General features: G+C 36.3%; 1 protein-coding gene across 1 annotated transcript; it reads left to right on the top strand.

Moving 5' to 3' along the window:
- The first annotated feature begins 1,539 nt into the window (after nucleotides 1–1,539).
- Nucleotides 1,540–18,763, top strand: ppp2r1ba (protein phosphatase 2, regulatory subunit A, beta a). Its single transcript, XM_084113845.1, has 15 exons — nucleotides 1,540–1,696; nucleotides 2,585–2,675; nucleotides 2,814–2,914; nucleotides 3,026–3,258; nucleotides 5,039–5,186; nucleotides 5,422–5,577; nucleotides 8,213–8,327; nucleotides 8,884–8,954; nucleotides 10,924–11,058; nucleotides 12,989–13,162; nucleotides 13,380–13,440; nucleotides 13,634–13,788; nucleotides 15,037–15,179; nucleotides 15,284–15,375; nucleotides 17,677–18,763. Exons 1-15 carry the CDS (start codon nucleotides 1,619–1,621, stop codon nucleotides 17,691–17,693), a joined length of 1,770 nt encoding a protein of 589 aa, XP_083969971.1. The 5' UTR covers nucleotides 1,540–1,618; the 3' UTR covers nucleotides 17,694–18,763.
- The last annotated feature ends 873 nt before the right edge of the window (nucleotides 18,764–19,636 follow it).

A 19,636-nucleotide genomic window follows, 5' to 3' on the forward strand; every position in this document is an offset into this window, starting at 1 on the left:
CTGTGTAAATTAGTCTGATTATGAGAAACATTGTTATATTAATGGCATACTGTTATAGTTTTTGTTAATATTTGGATTTAGATTTTATTTTCTCTTTTCATTTCAAGTAAATTAAATTTGTAGGCTACTAAAAGGTAAAGTTTTAGTAATTTTGTTGTATGTGTTTAATATGTCTAAATTAAGTTTTAGTTTTTAGTTAATTAATCACTTCCACTTTGAAAATGAGAAATGTTTTTTATATGTTTTGTTTTATTTCAGTTAATGTTGTTTTAATGGTTTAGTTTTTATTTAAAAATAATAACAAGAAAGGTCTAGAAAAGAAAGGTCAAGTTTTGTGAAGTGCATTGTGGGATACAGTATTCCTTACAGTTGGCTGTGTAGGTGTGTGACAAAATAAGTATGTCCAAATTCACAGTACTCATAAAAGTAGACAAAAATACCTGGATGACCTACTTCCGGTGAGATTCTGAAGTGTGCATAAGATGGACATTTTACTATCGCATGAGGCCATGGGAGAGGATTTGTGAATGGCAGTCATGTGATGCAACTGATGCTGGTAGGTCACATGATAATGACAACACGGTGAATGTAGTAGCCTATGTACGGATTACATTAATACTTTTTTAGCGGTCACACAAGTAATTACTTATTCAAAATACCTACTCAAGAGAGCATATGATTTCGGAAGCATCCATTTGCTTTAGCAAATGTAAAGTCTCTATGTGCATTAAATGTGGATACTGAGTAGCCTACACTGCAAACACTGCATACTATTATGGCAGAATAGTAAAAGTAGGCTATAGTATGCTATTCCATTATATGAAACAAATGAAATGATTAAATGCTTCATCAACATGATTTTCAACAATATTCCTGTAAATAAAAATGGTAAAAATGGTAACAAGTCATGCAAATATAAAGGAAGTTAAAAGGTCCTTATACGGGACAGACGTTCCACATGGGCTTTAGTCATTAGTGATATAATTTGTCCCCAAATGTAGATGCTTTTGATATAGCGAGATATTGTATGTAGCCTAACATTTAAATAGGCTAGTCTACATAGCCTACTTATTAAAAAAAAAGAACCATTTCAGCAGATGGTGCATAAATCATTCTTAATCACTTCTGGAATATTTCATAAGAACTCCTGTATTATTCATCTTTCAGCAAATCATGTATATCTTGGCAATAGTAAAAGCAAATTGCGCAAAATATCTTCATGGAGATCGGAACATAAAATATGGGACCTATTTCATAACGAATCTATTTCCTCACAATTATAGACAACAATTGATATAGTTATTCTTATTCTTCATTATATTCTGCGTCTCCTATGCCTTTTTGACCCCAGTGGAGTTTTTTTTCTAATTCTAATAGAATAGCCTTCACCTTACATTTCATTTAATAGCCTACAATAAAACTGAAAAGCAAGTTTTGTCTCAAAATATATTGGATGAATAAATATGCAACATTTTAAAAAAATATATGTATGTATGCAACACTGGGGTGCGCGCATCTCGAGCTCGTGCGCTGTTTAGTATACTGGGCTGGGCTCGTGCACAGGCATCAGTGAGAAACCCCGTAGCAGGAACTAGCTAAACAGCGTTTAGCATCCAAGATGGCGGGAGCAGACAGCGACGACTCTCTTTACCCTATTGCTGTGTTAATTGACGAATTAAGAAATGAAGATGTTCAGGTAAACAAAATACGTAGATTTACACCAATTTCTACTTTTAGAAATACACTCGAACGCGTATGTCTGACTTGACACGAATAGCTAAGCAACCGGTAAGATGGCCTGTCCTAGTTTAGCCTACTGGCTAGTAACGAGAAGATAATTCAGGAATTAAGACACTACAATATTAGCTATATATCAAATTGACTGACAGCTAAAGCCACCCGTATGTCATTTAACACAACCAAATGTATTATTTCATCTGTGTAAAATGACCCAGTTTAGTTTGTAAATAAAGTGTGACGCAGAAAAGTTTGTGTGATTGCTAACACGGCTAGCTGTTCTGTGATTTACCTGTTATGTCATTGACTAAGTTAGCTTAATAGAGAATCCCATCATTTTAGAACAAGACATTTTAAAGCACGGTAAAGGGTTTAGAGAATACGTCTGACACCACTGTTGAATTGGTTGGCATTTGAACACATTCACAGTTTGTCATTTTCAAGAGATAATTCAGTAATTAAGACACTAACGTTACATGTTGACATATCAAACTTATTAGATAACGTGTTAGTATTAATTAAATGTGGAATATGTATTGCACATTTTGTGCGTAATGTTAAAATACATTAAAGTAACGTTACTGGTTTTCAGTTAACGTCACCAATAGGTGAGCTCATTTCCTCGTTTTATAAAGATACAGGACCAAAATCAAGCAAGGAATTAAAAAGTTTAGTGTTTTTGGTCTCAATGTCATTATTCCTTAGTCTGTCATTTATCAAGCCATCATTTTAGAGAAGCATAGACCAGTAGTTTGTTTGATCCCTCAGCAAGTCAGCTGTTTCACCATCAAATATATTTAGACTTATCTTCTTACAGGTTTCTTTTCCTTTTTTTTTTAACTTATAGTTACGATTGAACAGTATTAAGAAACTGTCCACCATCGCCTTAGCTTTGGGGGTCGAAAGGACACGCACTGAACTTCTACCTTTCCTCACAGGTAAGGTTTTCTGATGACTGCTGGTTTATTTCCTTGTCAAAAGTTACTATAACATTTTTATTTTAGGTGTTGTAAACTATTTCACTCATGAATGCTTCTTGTACATAACTTCCAATTTGTAATTTTATGATTGATCAGATACCATCTATGATGAGGATGAAGTTCTACTTGCCCTTGCTGAACAACTGGGGAACTTCACCCTGCTGGTTGGAGGCCCTGAATATGTGCACTGTCTCCTTGTAAGCTTTATGACTTAGGAAATTGATTAGATAAAATAATTTAACTGTGACAAACTGAATTTAAATTTGTTTGCTTGTGACTTTTCTTACTTGCGTCTTGGGTTTTTTCAGCCCCCTTTGGAGAGTCTGGCTACAGTTGAAGAGACTGTGGTGCGAGACAAGGCAGTGGAGTCCCTGCGGAAGATCTCCCATGAGCACTCTCCAGTGGACCTGGAAGTGCACTTTGAGCCTCTGGTAAAGCGTTTGGCCAGTGGTGACTGGTTCACATCACGTACCTCTGCCTGTGGTCTCTTCAGTGTCTGCTACCCACGAGTTTCCAGTACAGTCAAAGCTGAGATCCGCCAGTAAGTTCAACATATTTGTGAGGAGTGTTTTACTGTAATCCTACTTTTTTTCAGTTTGGAAACATTGATCTAGTTAATTCAGGATTGTTCACACAAAGAGCATATTTAACAAAAAACCAAACCATTTGACAGTACAGATTATACTTATGCCGGGTCCACACTGCACGATTTTCGGTCGGATTTTCACTTGCCAACTGTTTTGTGGAAATTGCAGAAAAATGTTCGAAATCTCAGATGATTTAGTGTTTGTTTACGCGAGTGACAGTCATGTTTGGTGGGGTTATGGTTATCAAAGACGCAATCTGAGAGAAGCACTGATTTGTCACAGACCTGCAACAGAACATCATGATCTTTTTCGCTGCAAATCAGTGCACCGATAACTTGTATCGCAAGCTTCTTCCGGGTGACCACTTTTTAACAAGAATAAATCTAATCTCAAGTGGAATCGTACGTTTTTTCCTGTATCACTTCTCATGTGTTTGGTTGTAAAATGTAGTTTGTAGACCAGACAGATGTTGGCGATTCTTCCTATTGAAATGTTGTGTAATGTGTGACCCCCCCCCGTGTGCACAAAAGCAACTAGATAGTCGTGTCATGTGAGAAGAACAGCAATTCAATGACTTTGAAAATTGTGTAGTGTTACCGGCATTACTTTAAAAACAATTAAATTAAAATGATTTCATCATTTATCAATGATTTTTCCATGCACACCATTTGTTTTACATTCATGTGCCTTTGTAACATTTAATTTTTGCTGAATACATGTAGTTATTCTTATTACTTTTACGGTGAGAATCAACATAAATTACAAAAGGCAGTGCAAGAGATACTGCCGTTTAAATGTATTAAGTTCTGTTTTTGCATTAGTGATGAGAATTTGGGATGAAAATGTGCTTAATCGTCATGTAAATAATCTGACAATGAAAAAATTAACCTAAAACAGGAATAATTTACTATAAAAATAATAGTTTTTTTGATTGGATTAAAATATGAACCAGACTAGGTATGCACCGATCCGATATTCAGTATCAGTATAGGCTCCAATGCTGCAATTAACCAAATTGCAATTGCCCCACTAAATTATATTTTTCCACTAAATGTTAAGGTTTTATAAAATAACAGTGTACCCAAGATTTTGTTATATTTTTGTTATAGGTTATGATTATGTATTTTTATTCATTTGTTATAATGAAGTAGTGTATATTTAGTGGACTGATCATCAAAATAGTGATCATCAGTTCCACACACGCACACAGAGGTAAAGATATTCCACAGTGATCAAGAAAAAACAGCACTCGTATCGGCCAAAACTCAGAATTTGGGTATCGTAATTGGGTTAGTTATGAAAAATGTTATTGGTGCATCCCTAATCCAGGCATGTTTTTAATGGATTTCATGACATTCACCCCAGTGTAAATGCATATTAAATGCATTCAGTCTTGTCACATCACTTCTTTCTCTTGCTTCTCTTGTATCGACAATATCAGCAGCTGTAAGACAGGGCTCCAGAACCAATAGCATCTTTTTGATAGTTTTTTTACAGAACCTATAACACATTTTGTCATCAGACAAATTTTTGTCCCTGGTCTGACTGGGTACAATTTAAGGTTTATTGTGATGATTATTCACTCTGGGAATGAATAGCCATTTAGACTAAGTGTAATTGTAGTTATAGTAGTGTTAATGTTAAAATAACCAAAGTGGAAAGGAAAATGACTACCTCATCATCTTCATTTTCCATTTAATTGGACACGTTACCACATGTACCGTCTCTCCTCAGGCACTTCCGCACCCTGTGTTCTGATGACACTCCCATGGTGCGCCGTGCAGCTGCCTCCAAGCTGGGTGAATTTGCCAAAGTGTTGGAGCTGGAGTATGTTAAGAGTGACATCATTTCCCTCTTCACTGCATTGGCATCTGATGAGCAGGTCTGGTTTCAGTAATACTAACTAAAATGTATACACACTAATTAAACCACATTAAACCACAGCTAAAACCACAAACCACAGCTAAAGGTTTTGAGCACACGTTGCATGACAAGACCAATACAGTCTTGAAAGGTTTTCATTGTGTTTATGTAACTCAGTGCTGCAGCAGAATAGTATGGTAAATATCAAAGTGTTTTCTTCTGACATCTGAATGCAAACATTTACATCACTGTAGGACTCTGTTCGTCTTCTGGCCGTGGAGGCTGGCGTCAGCATTGCCACTCTGTTGCCTCAAGAGGATCTGGAAGCTCTGGTGATGCCCACCCTGCGCCAGGCAGCAGAGGACAAGTCCTGGAGGGTTCGCTACATGGTTGCAGACAAATTCTCAGATGTAAGCATAATTATGTGTGTTAATCATGTAGTTAACTGTGCAATTGCATTTTATTGGAAAATCCAAGTGTTTACCACAAAGTTCTGTTTGCACGCAGTGGGACAGCTCCCACCCCAAATGGTTCATAATTCTCCGCACGATCATAACTACACTACCGTTCAAATGTTTGGGGTCAGTAAGATGTTTTTAAAAGAAGTTTCTTATGCTCGCCAAGGCTGCATATTATTGTGAAATATTATTGCAATTTAATATAACTGTATTCTATTTTAATGTGTCATTTATTCCTTTGATGGCAAAGCTGTATTTTCAGCATCATGACTCCAGTCTTCAGTGTCACATGATCCTTCAGAAATAATTCTAATATGCTGATTTATAGGGGTGGGAATCTTTTGGAATCTCACGATTCGATTCAAATAGATTTTTGGGGTCACGAATCTCGATTTTGAATCGAATTTCAATTCGATTAAATGGATAGATTTGATGTTAAACTTTGAATATTATAATAATAATTATTTTAGCTCAAATTAAAATTTTACTGGAAAAATAAAGGAAATGAAATGACACTTTAAACACTATACAATAAGGTTTCATTAGTTAACTACATTAGTTAACATGAACTGCACGTCTACAGCATTTATTAATCTTTGTTAATGTTAATTTCAACATTTACTAATACATTAAAATCAAAAGTTTTGTGTGTTAACATTAGTTAATGCACTGTGAAGTAACATGAACAAGCAATGTACAGCTGGGTTTTTATTAACTTAAGATTAACAAATACAGTAACAAATGTATTGCTCATGGTTAGTTAATACATTAATGTTAACAAATAAACCCTTATTGTAAAGTGTTACGTCATTGTTTTTTTTTATCAATCAATTTATAATATCTAAATATTTTATATTTAACCATTTTACTCATAATAAATTCCTCTTTAATTTTGTAAAATGTGGGTAATACTAGTTATATTGTTTATATTTGTTTCCCTGGAACTGTTTTGCCATTTCTGCTTATAATATTATATTTTTAGAGGGCTTGTTTTGCTTTTTTGTGTGATACCCGATTTAAAATGTCATTGGTTTATGTGAGCGTCAAGTTGAGAAGACATGTATCGACTCAAAGGAAGGGATTATCAGATAGTTCCAATCAGTGGCTGATCGCTTGGAAAATATAGAAATATAATACAAGCTGTTGCATTCTCAATATTTAGTGACTTAGCCTCAGATACAGGATGTTCATTCGCTTTTACAAGCATGTATTGTTCATTACCACAAACGCCTGTGTAAAAAGTACCTGTACACAGAGGTGGCAAGATCACAAGAAAAGCTTGACGTCTGCCAGTAACGGTTAAGACTATTTTCTATTTAAGATATTGATATGTACTGTTGTTGTCGAGTAAGCTTCATTCATATGCTTCCCTGTAAGATGTCCGGGTGCTGGACTGCTCTTGCAGTTGACTGCCGCTGCCTTTGTTCTGACAACATCACGTTATTAACAGAATCTCAATTCATATGTGGGGGGGGAATCCCCCCCACATATGAACATACGTTATTAATAGAATCTCAATTCCCCCCCCCCCATCCCCCATCCCTACTGATTTGGTGCTCAGGAAACATTTATCATCACAGATGAAAATGGTTCTGCGGCTCAATATTTTTGTGGAAAATGATCATTTTTCCAGTTCAAAAGAACTGCATTTATTTGAAATGGCAATCTTTTGTAACTTCCACGTGTGATAAATTTAATGCATCCTTCCTGAATAAAAGAAAATCTTGCTCTCTTACTCCATGGGAGCAATTTCAAACAAATCTGCAATCTGTTGAAGCGACTGCGACTAATTTGTGTGTGCCTTACAAGTGCAATGTGAACAAACTGCGATCAGCAAATTCTTGATGCAGACTGATACATCAAAAGCAACAAGCTTCAATCTTTTATTGTGAGCTTGACTTAAGTGAGTCCGATATAAATGGAGTAACCACTTTGATCCAATAAAGGACTCGTCAGACTGATTCAAAACATTAAATCTTGTGAGGTTCATAAATTAACGTTGATTCAGCAGTGGCAGAGCTCTACCACTGAATAGTGATGTAGCAATCACTGTTATATGATCTGCATTTGTGCACCTTTTTTACTTTGTTTTATATTGCTAATGTTATATAAGCTTCCTGGAAACCTCTTCCCTAGTATGCATCAGTGCTAAGGTTCAACAGCTGGTTCCACAGTTTCAGGATGACACCTCATAACAGTTCACTGGTCTCTATAATCCTGCTCTGATACTTATTGTGTATTGTTGTGCAACTTGACCTAAATGCAGTTCCATATTATTTTGTCATGTCATTGGATGATTTTGGATTATCCTGAGCCACTTGAAATGTCAGATTTTACTGGAAAAGAAATGTTGAATATAGTCATATAAATTCCCAGAAATAGCCTGGGTGTAAAAAGCAATGAACAGGGATTTTGACCTGCTTTAGAACCGAGTTATGTACCTCATCTCACACACAGTGCTATAATAGACTTTATTGTATCCTAGCGTGCCACGGAAGTGCCTTTGTCCTTCAGTCTGCAGGAAACGCTGAGGTGCTACAGAAAAATGGAAATATGAAATGACATTCCTGTCTCTGTGAATTTACAGTTGCAGAAAGCTGTGGGTCCAGAAATCACAAAGAATGACCTAGTGCCAGCCTTCCAGAACCTTCTGAAAGACTGTGAGGCTGAGGTTCGTGCTGCTGCTGCGAACAAAGTCAAAGGTGAGAGAGAGGCATCAGAGCAGCCATGTAATGCGTGATCCTGAAGTTGAATACCTCTGCTATTAATTTGGGTAATAGATTTAAATGGATAATAAGTTATAAGCATCTGTCTGTCGCTATACAAATAACCTTGGCCTCACGTACATCTCTCATTAGTCATGAATCCTAATGAGGTTAATTGCATTATATGAATCGCAGCAAATTTCAGATTTTTTTTTACTTTTATTCCAGAATATTTTCTTCATTAAATATCACAGTTTTAATTTGCTGAAGTTTGCCTCTATTTCTTTCAGCTTTAATGTGTTTAGTTCTTCTCATAAAGAAAACAATATTTAACAATTTTTGTAATATAATCAGCATTGCGTTATGAGTGTTTTGTTTGTAGCAAACTGTGGTTCAAAGACCACAGATGACTTAAAAGTCCCATCTAGTCTACAGTTTTTGTAAATTTACTCTTAAGTTGATCTTTCTCTGAAAATTGTGAAATTTTACTGGTATTGCCTACTGAAATTTGTTTATTGTGATGACCCTAATAGTTTATTTTTCTTATCCTTAGAATTCTGTGAAAATTTGCCAGAGGACAGCAGAGAGACTATCATCATGTCACACATTCTTCCCTGTGTTAAGGTAAAATGCCCAGTCAGCCAAGGCTTCAGTCGCCTTTGGCTAGTACATTTTTTATTTTATTCGCCAGACTTATTACATGGAATGCAAGAACAATGCAAAGTAAAAAAAAAAGTCTAGATAAATATAAAATATCAATTTCATACAATATTAAAGACAAATAAACAGTCTGTAATAAAATAAGAACAAATAATCAAGCTAAAAGTAACAAATAAACAATAGAACACATATACAAGTGAAATAAATGGTGCTTTTCAGGTTCTTTAGGTAGATCTAACACTAATTATATACAGATTAGGTACAGAAATTTTAATCAATACTTATCAAATGTAAAAAAACACTGCATGTTCTTCACTGTATAAATTAAATATAGATGAATCCTTAAAGGCATAGTTACAAAAGTAATTCAGTCAAGAGCAGTGATGGATTTTTTGCAGTGTGCCTTTAGTTGCTTGATTAACTTTAATAACACAGACACTTTAAGACATAATGCACGGATCCAATATACTGATACTGGACATGTTGTCTTTCTCAACCTTTTACCGACTACGTTTACTAGGATACTCGCCAAGACAGGGATTTTTGCATCATTGTGTTTAAATGAGTCTGTTCCAGCGCAAGAAGACGTGAAAGAGACTAGGAAACGAAACTCGGCTTTCTGGGTGCGTGCTTCGAATGTACCAAGTACCGAATTGAGTTCTCCTTTGCGTCAACTTGCGTTTTTAGATTGGCAAGGCTTAAGAACACGTGCAAATTATAATCTTCCATGAAGAGGCTGCACTGGCCCAATCAGTGATGGTTCCGTCAACTCTTGGCCATCAGGGGTTCCTTATTGTCGAGGCCTGCATTTAGATCTAGTGCGTCTATTCACTTTACGCAGTATGTGTAAGCCTCTCTGTTTCTCATGTTGCGTGTTCATATGTGAGAGAAAGCGACAGAGGGCGCTCTCGGCCAAGTGACAGTGCGTAAAGCTCAGAAGGCAATGAAATTATATCTGCACTAAATTATTTTTTTGCCTCAAACTCAATCACAGGTGAGTGAAATCATACAATTTAAGACATGTTTTAGTTGCTTATCGGGAAATTGTCGCATATGCTGTTCAGCACTTGTCAACAACATCTCTGCAATCTATCACTTTTCAGGCTGAATGCTTGTTCCTCGTTGTTCCAGTGCTCATCACATTTAATTGGTGTGTAGTTCCAATCCTGGATCATTTACTGGCAGATAACTCTTGAGTCAGCATCTGTTCTTTAAGCGTCTAAGACTTAAACAAGATCAGATTAACAGTGTGTCATTGTGTCTGTAGTCTGACCTACTGGCTGTAGCAACACTAGATCACTTTTCTTTGTGTTATATTCTCCTGGATTGTAAAAAGCATCTTGTTCTGTTGAAAATGTATTTTCGCGCAGATTCAAACCACTGTGTTTTGGGAGCTAATATAAGTATTTTTGAGAGTGCCATTTGTTTTGTATATTCCCACAGCATAGATCCAGAAAATGTCAAGATTCATGACAGCACAGCACATTTTATTCCAAACCTTTAGTGTAGCTGAGGTACATTAGAATCTTTCTCATGGTGAGAGCTGTGACATCCTTCATTGCAATATAAACATTCAACATGTTTGTAATTATTTTTTGCAGTATTTATTTTTATAGTAATTATTATTATTATTTTTTTTATTGCATTGCATTAAACAAGATCTTCCATTTTTATTTAATACATTTTATTGAACCCATTTTGAATGTTAGTGTGTGCATATAGATAGAGATAGATATAGGTATATAGATTATAGGTGTGTGTGTGTGTGTAACACATGTATGTAATAGTTGTATTTGCTGGATATTTAGTGATGTTACGCTTGATTTAAAGTGAGATTTCAGTTTATGTAGCCCTCAAGTATCACAAGGGATTGAGAGTTGTATCAAAACATTTTTCAATTGATGGCATTGTGTTGTTGCACCTCTGTCAACAGGAACTTGTCTCAGACACTAATCAGCATGTGAAGTCTGCACTGGCGTCAGTCATTATGGGCCTCTCCACCATCTTAGGCAAAGACAACACCATTGAGCACCTGCTTCCCCTTTTCCTGGCCCAGCTCAAAGATGAGGTAAGCCTGCTGTGTTTGTGTGTGTGTGTGTGTGTGTGTGTGTGTGTGTGAGAGAGAGAGAGAGAGAGAGAGAGAGCGCCAGCACAGGTCTGGCTAAGGTAATTTGCGTCATGTTCCAGTCACAGATGATACTTCTGTGCAACTGCTCACTTTGATCCTGTCGAGGTGAGGCATTGCTAATGCTAGCCTTTTAGTGGAAAGCAGAAAGCATTGAAGTGAGAGATGAATGGATGAGTGCGGCACGCTATCTCACGTCTCGTCTCTTTATTTTACTGGGGCTTTTTGTTGCTTGCTGCTGTCTGTATTGCGATCGCTCTTGTTTAAGTTGCATGGGAGTAGTCTTTGAACATCTGTCAGTTACACAGACTGCATGAAATAAATAGAACAAAGCCATCTCCTGGACTGCAGCTTGCATTGATCCCTGTTTTAAAACAGGAAACAGTTTCCTACTTGGTGTTAGTTCTTGCACTGTTGTTCAGGAGTAGTGCTGTGTAGGGCTGCACAATTATTCGAATTTCTAATCGCGATTACGGATGCCACGATTACGTAATCGTTCAAAGCTGCGATTACAAAAGAAAATCCACTCTGCGTGCGTGTGTTAGAGCATGTTATGTTACGAGAGGCGAATCATGACTACTTCAGAAAACCCTGCACAATAGGAACTACCAGGCAGTGACATAAGTGTACGCTGAAATAAAAAGTCTTTCACCTCAGAAAAACAGACTTTCCTGTTATGTCAGCCGTTATAGGCTACTGTGCTCGTAGCGCACACTCTTCAATTGCATGCGCAAATGCGGCGGCACGCACAAGTAAACAGTAATAAACAATAGCACAAATAAATACAATAGAATAAAGAAACAAATGAAATAAACACTGCTTCAAGTTTTTCAGGTAGGTCTAATTGTATATTCAGGTAAGAAATAGACTACAGCCTTTACAGAAATGAAAATAATCAAATGTAAAATAATAGGATGGTCTTCATTGTAAAAATTAAATGCAACCTAATGCTTGCAATTAAAGTTACAAAAGTTATTCAGTCAAGGGCAGCAAGTGCTTTTCTCTGTCTTTTGTTCTTTGATTAAAATGACAGACAGCAGCAGGGTTATTAGGCTGCTGTCACTTTAAGAGCTTATGCACTGATCCAATATACTATTACACAACGGGCGCTTTCTTTCTCAACTATTTACATTCCAAAACTGACTGTATTTACCCAAATACTCACCAAGACGGGCATTTTGACATCATTTTGTATGTATTTGTCGAGGCACAATAAGGGGGGGTCACCTGTGAGTATAAAGGCATGGTGTGTAACTCTTAATTGTCTGACGATGAACCTACGTGCTCGAAACGTGTGTGAGTACCATAAAATATTTCACATTTTTGGAGCCATGGTGTGCCGACTTTTTTTCCTTTTTCCATCGGAGAGAAGAGTAACGGTGTGTCAATACTGCAGAAAAGGGAGTATTGGAACAGTTTCAGATATTTCAGTATCGATACATATCGAATTATCTGTATTTTTGACAACACTTCTGTGCAGATTTAGCACACACATAACTCGATATGAATATTAAATATATCCGAGTTGCGCAGCACCTGTGCATTTCTGGCTTACTTCAACACAACCACCACTAAGCAGTGAATAAAGGTGCGCTGGTTTGTTTGCTTTGAAGGGAATCGTGCAGACCCTGACGAGTTTGCACCCCTGTATTATAGTATTTACTCTTTTTGAATGAGCTTATATTTTTATATATATATATGTGTGTGTGTGTGTAATTTTATGTGCTTTTATCTTTTCGAAATATTTCTGTTTAGCATTAACATATTTTGTATTTTAGTTTTGGTAATTAACACAAATGTATTGGTTATTTTTGTATTTTTGTAATGTATTGTTTTCTGGAATGTTACAAATTTTGTCATGTCCTTTCTGTAGTGTCCAGAGGTTCGCCTCAACATCATCTCCAACTTGGACTGTGTGAACGAGGTGATTGGAATCCGCCAACTCTCTCAGTCTCTGCTTCCGGCTATTGTTGAGCTGGCTGAAGATGCCAAATGGCGAGTGCGGCTGGCAATTATCGAATACATGCCCCTTCTGGCTGGACAGTTGGTGAGTCCTGACCGTCAATATCCTTGAATACTTTATCCTGAAACTGAAATCAGACTGGCCCGTTGGTCAGTTCTTATTTTTCAGTCTCTCTTAAAGCATTTTAACGAATCATCCTATTAACTTATTGACGGAAAGTCGCTTTGGGTCCTGTAAGCTGATCTAACTGATGAGGCATTCTTCTTTTTTCTTTTTCTTTTTGTCTTTCTCGTGGTTCCAGGGTGTAGAGTTCTTCGATGAGAAACTCAATTCTCTGTGCATGGCTTGGCTTGTCGATCATGGTAGGTTACTTTTCTTTTTTTTTTCTTTTTTTTTTTTTCATAATTTCCTTTTCAAGTGTTAAAATGTGTTCAACTCTGGCACAAATGTCCCACACAATGTTAAATGTGAGACTTTTTTTGAAAAATTTAAACTGCAGTTATAATGTGTTGGAGTCTGTCAGTAGACTAACACTTTAGTCTCTGTAATCTTTAGTGTATGCCATCAGAGAGGCAGCCACCTGTAACCTGATGAAGCTGGTGGAGAAGTTTGGAGCCGAGTGGGCACAGAACACCATCGTGCCCAAAGTGCTGGGAATGGCTAATGACCCCAACTACCTGCACAGGATGACTACCCTCTTCTGCATTAATGTGAGTCAGACCTGATCTTTAACAAACAGCTGCTAAGTCACAGAGGAATGTATGGGGTTGGTGCTGATGTACTAGCTGGAAAAGCGCAGTTTGCTGTATGTTTTGACATTGAAATATATTACAATCTGTCTTAGTTTAATTATTCTCTTTGTAGAATGGTGCTACATCCATGAAATATTTGTCTGTTATCTAAACTTTTCTTTGGTATCAGTCAGGGTTGTTGCACTCAGATTTTAAATGGACTATTATTGTGGACAAAATAATTTACAGTAATAATATTATTGTGTAATATGTAATTTTGAAAAAAACAAAAGGCTATCGGTCAAATTCATCTTTAAAGGGGAACTATGCAGTTTTTTTTAGCTTAATTTACCTTAACTGAACAGCTTCGGAGTCATTGGAATGGTCCATCTCACTTCCCTCTAGCGCCTGTGAGCGGAAAAACCACCCTTGCAACTTTGAGCCGGCGGGCACTGCACACATACGGCACTGCACACATACATTTATATGCTAGCCTTCTGTGTATCATACATACCTCAGTGGACATGGCTCTGTGCGTTCACCGGCTTCTTTGAAAACAAATGCACATGACCAGAGGTAGAAGATGGGAGGGGGGAGAGTCGCCAACGAGTTTTGACGACGGTGTTGTCAAATATCTATTCCGAAGCTGTAGGCGGAGCTCTATAGAGAATCCCGCAAGCAAAAAGCGAGAAAACGGCGAAGAAATTGCCAAAACTGCATAGTGCCACTTTAACTTCGTTATTTTTCTCCTTTTTTGGCCATTGAATCAAACTTAACATACAAGTGTAGGGAGGTGGAGAGGGAGTTTTGAATCCCCAAAAGTACAGTGCATTTTTTTTTTTTTGACTTTTTATGATGTGCAATACTGCCACCTATTAGATGATTCGTTACTCGCACTGATTTAGTTACAATATTAATTAAAACAGTGATCCATCTTATCTACATAGGCAACAGCCTTCAAAGGCATTTAAACCTTGTAATTGCAGTTTCTCAAATGGTGATCTTCAAACAAAACACATGGGAAACTTGATCTGTTCGTGTAGAGTTTGATGTTAGCATGTTGCTAAACTAATTGTGTGATTCTGTAAGCATAAAACAGATATTGGGGCACAGATATAAGTTGTTAATTAGGTTTTTTTTGGAAATGGACTAAAATACATCTATAATGGAACTTTTGGATCAAGCCTTCACTTCATGATCCCTGATGTGTAAAATTGTCTGTTTTAGGCTCTGTCTGAGGTGTGTGGACAGGATATTACCACCAAACACATGCTCCCTGTAGTTTTAAAGATGTCAAACGACCAGGTAGCCAATGTTCGCTTCAATGTGGCCAAGTCACTCCAGAAGATTGGACCTGTGCTGGACAGCAGGTATGTGATCAAAAAAAATTCTCTTCACATTCTCTTCTCTTCACATTTCTCTTAATGTGACTGACTCACTTTAGCATCATGTTCCCCTGATGTTTTGATTACAGCTGTCTGCAGACTGATGTGAAACCGGTGCTGGAGAAACTGGCATCAGATCAAGATATGGATGTCAAATATTTCGCTCAAGAGGCCATCAGTGGTGAGTTCCACAACTGCTGCTCTTGAGTGTTGTGCAATCAAAAATGCAAACCTAAAAGCTACTATCATTCTTAAATTCAACCTGAATCAGTGCAAAATGACAACATTATGTAACACTTGAGTTAAAATCAAAATATCAAAACTGTTTAATTTAATAGTAAGATTATAAAATGGATAGTTCTAAAGGTGCCGATATAATGATAGCGAAGTTCTTTTTCGTTTTTCGAAAAAGTTCAAAATACCTGAGCAGCTTTAGCGAACATCCCGATGCTGCTGGAAGTGAGGTTTAGATAAATATGTTAATGTGCAGCACGCTTTCCTCTCAATAACTAAATAAACACAGCAAAAATGGCAGCAGTGAGAAAACAGTAGTTAACAGGGTCCCCGCGGATCTTTAAAAAGTCTTAAAAGGTCTTAAATTGGATTTTTTTAAATTTAAGGCCATAAAAAGTCTTAAGTCTTATTTTTACTTATGAAAGGTCTTAAATTTTAGATGACACTTTGACTTAAACTTATCTAAATGCTTTCGATCTAAATGCTTTTATCTAATTAGCGTAGGCCTACGTATTATTTTTTAAATTCTATCTTTGTGGATTTTCTTGTTCACGTGACAATTCGCGTTACTTACGGCAGCATATTAGCCTACGTCTGTCTCCTGCACGCGAGAGGAGAGAAGAAAACGAGTAAATGTCTGTCCAATTGTAAGTTCATTCTTTATGTGCTTAGGAGTGTGCGATATTGTCTATGAACTATGATGATATTGTAATCATTGTTTTAACTATGTACGAGGCACTGCGAGTGCGAGCTGGCATCGCGTTTCTCTCATGCTTGCTTTCACTGCGTGATGTGTCAGTGCAGTTATAGATGTCCCCAAATTAGTTTTTGTCTTATAAATATAAATATAAATATAATATGATATTTATATTTGTTGTTATATTAGAATATCACATGAGCAAGAGTGCCGTTTTCCTGTGCACAATTGCAAATGTGATATTTATTTTATACAACAGTTAAATTAACAATAAAGCTAACATTGTGAGTTACTTTTTGGACACAATATTGTCAATTTTCACTTTATATCGCCGACGAGAATTTCATAATGAAGCCGTGGTCCAACAGACAGCGATAATTGATTGATTGATTGATTGATTTTTTTTTTTTTTTTTTTTTTTTTTTTACTTAAATCCGCGTTTTGAACGAATCATTTTAACGATTCAATGAACAATCACTTGTTTTTCTGAATGAATCAGCCGTTTGAACAAATCCGTTGAATAAATGACTCCAACAACTCGCTTATTAAGACAGTGACTTGCGCCACCTACTGGTGGTTTTAGTTTCATATTTAAAGTATACTTTAATTAAAACGTTAAAATTATAAATCATTTCAAATTTGAATATTGAATAGCTTTATTTATGCAATTGTAAATGAAGTGTAAATATAGTAATGCCAGTTTTGATGCCGCTTGTGTGTCACCTCTGCACTGCAAGGATGGATTTTAATTTAATGATTTAATTTGACATAGGTACTGTGTTATTCTAATATAATTTAATTTGAATGTTAGAATTTGACATAAAAGGTGATGCATACCTCTAAATACGTTTAGAAACAATATCCATATATAGGTGAAAATGCCCCTGGAAATCAATTTAAGGTGGCAAATATTGCCCCTTAATAAAAATGTTAATTTCGGTCACTACTGTGAACTGTGACCACTGCATAGAATATAATAAATATGAATATCTTCGTGGGTCTGCTGTCAACAACAGGCCTAAACCAGCCAGGGTACCAGTACAAAAACACAATCAGTAAAATATCATCTAATTATTATCAACAAAACTTGAAAATATCGAGACATATTTTTGTCAATATTGCGCACCCCTAATGTACGGTATTAATTTTGATTTCTTCAGGTCTTAAAAAGGTCTTAAAAAGCCTTAAATTTGACTTTAAAAATTGTGCAGCTACCCTGGTTAAGAAAGCACCAGATTATAGTGATGTGGATATGTTTTCACAAGCTTTGCAATTCGGCACTCCAGTCGGCAAGCAGCTTTATGGTATTAAACATAAAAGAACAGTGTCGCTTTCAATTAGAATTATATAAAGCAGCCCTCCAGTGTGTCTGAAAGCGTTTGGACACGCAAACCATGACGTCGTGACTTGAGCAAACTTTTCTGGAAATTGAGCTTTGGTCTGGCTGTTTTAAACTCCAAACAAACTTCCTTTTGTTAAAATGACATCAAACCAGTTCGCTCTTCGATTTATATCAGATCCTTGATTTTTCTTTTTATTCTCTTCCTACAGTTCTTTCTCTGGCCTAAAGTACCCTCTTGCTGAATGTAAGACCCATCTCAAGCTGACCTCCATTGTATTTATTGACATCCAAGACCATCCACTGGACTGTTTATGGAGAAACAATGTGTTCTGTTCCCTATCAGTGAGAAGTGTTTTAGAGAAACTTGGCTTCTCTAAGTGTTTTTTTTTTCTCCAGCTATTCACCACATACCATCTTGCTCTTCGTTCCTACCCTGCAATAGGCCCGGTGAGCCCCTCTTGCTAACCCTTCACTTGCTAACCCTCAGCCTGGGGTCACACACTTAGATGGCGTTTTACTATTCACCTAACAATCTTATGAAGCATCATAGGTTAAGAGAAAAAAATAGATGTATTGATGCATCAGTTGTCTATATTTAACTTGCGTCATCTGTTCTGATGGGCTGAACCATGTTTGCTCTTAGTGCTGATTTTAAGCTGGAGTTGACCTGCGCATGCGCACAGCATGACAAAGGGCCGAATCACTACTGCAACTTTCAACTATCATTTGAATACTGTTCCTGTGCCCCGTCGTACACAGATTGTTGTTAAACCAAGACCCCATAAAGCACTAGCCGATGTCTATTCTTTCAGTGGCGTGCTCTCGTACTGCTCTCAAAGTGCTTATCGTCTTAAAGGGACCACAAGAAGTTTCCAGCAACTGTTTTAAAAGAGAATGGGCATTCCTAAACGGCCCTTTTTATCTTCAGAAGGCAAGCTTCTCCATTCTGTGCCATTGACCATATTGCACATTTTTCTTTTTTTGTTTTGTTTTTAAAAAGATGTTTAACTTTTGTCCTTTATATGAATGCATCTGCATGCCTCTTGCACACAGGTTCCGTAGGCCGTCTGTATATTAAGAAGCTCATTAATCACAGGGCATCTTAAACTCTCTCCCTCAACGCAATGCTTTTTGCCTGTGATGTTGACTGTCCGATTCTTCAGCTTCAGAGTGCAGTCAGTATAGTAGCATATTCTATGTAATGAGTGTCTTTAGAATGTGCTTCGGGTTTTATATGAATATGGTCTCATTGCCCTTGATGGAAGGGAACTCAATAAAGAACGTTATATAACCCCATTTCACTGTGTGTGGACCTTGTTATCTGTCAAGCCATATACAGTAAAATGCAATATAGCGTGAGGATGCCTAAGCTGGGAGTGGATTGCAGCAGAGCTGTTTATTGAAGGAGGCATATCATGAGAAATCAAATTTTCCTTTATCTAGTTTTTGCACCAGGTTTTCATTGTACACTGAACTTTCAGAACTCAACTTCCGTCCAAAAAAAAAAAAAAAAAAACATCCAGAGAATGCAAAAAAAGTTTATGAATTTTCTTTAGAAACTTTCTTGTCCAGTCACAGTGAGGTCATGGCAGGAGAGATAAAATAATCCATAAATATGAATAAAACAGAGAACATTGTAACTAGTTTATTATTATTATTATTATTATGTGATTTTATGTACTCTGTACACTATACTATTCAAGAGTGTGGGGTTTATTTATATCATTTATTTTTTAACTTTAGTTCAGAAAGGATGCATTACATTGATCAAAAGTGACAGTAAACATTTATAAACCTTACTAAATATATATATAAATAAAATAATTCTGAAAATGCATAACAGTTGCCACAAAATATTCAGTAGCACATTGACAATAATACAATAATTTTTTTAACAAATTAGCATATTAAAATGATTTTTGAAGGACCATGTGACACTTAAGACTGGAGTAATGGCTGTTGAAAATTCAGCTTTGCCATCACAGGAAAAAATTACATTTTATAATATATTTTAAATAGAAGTTATTTCAAGTTGTAATATTTAACAATATTGCCGTTTTACTGATATTTTTTTTAGCAAATAAATGAAAAATGAATGAAATAAAAAAATGTTTAACCAAAAATCAAGTGATCAAGTTTTTGAACGGCATAAATATGCAAGGAAAAGGG

The sequence above is a fragment of the Abramis brama genome (genome assembly GCF_963993115.1).
Source record: "Abramis brama genome assembly, chromosome: 5".
In the NCBI taxonomy this organism is placed as follows: Eukaryota; Metazoa; Chordata; class Actinopteri; order Cypriniformes; family Leuciscidae; genus Abramis; species Abramis brama.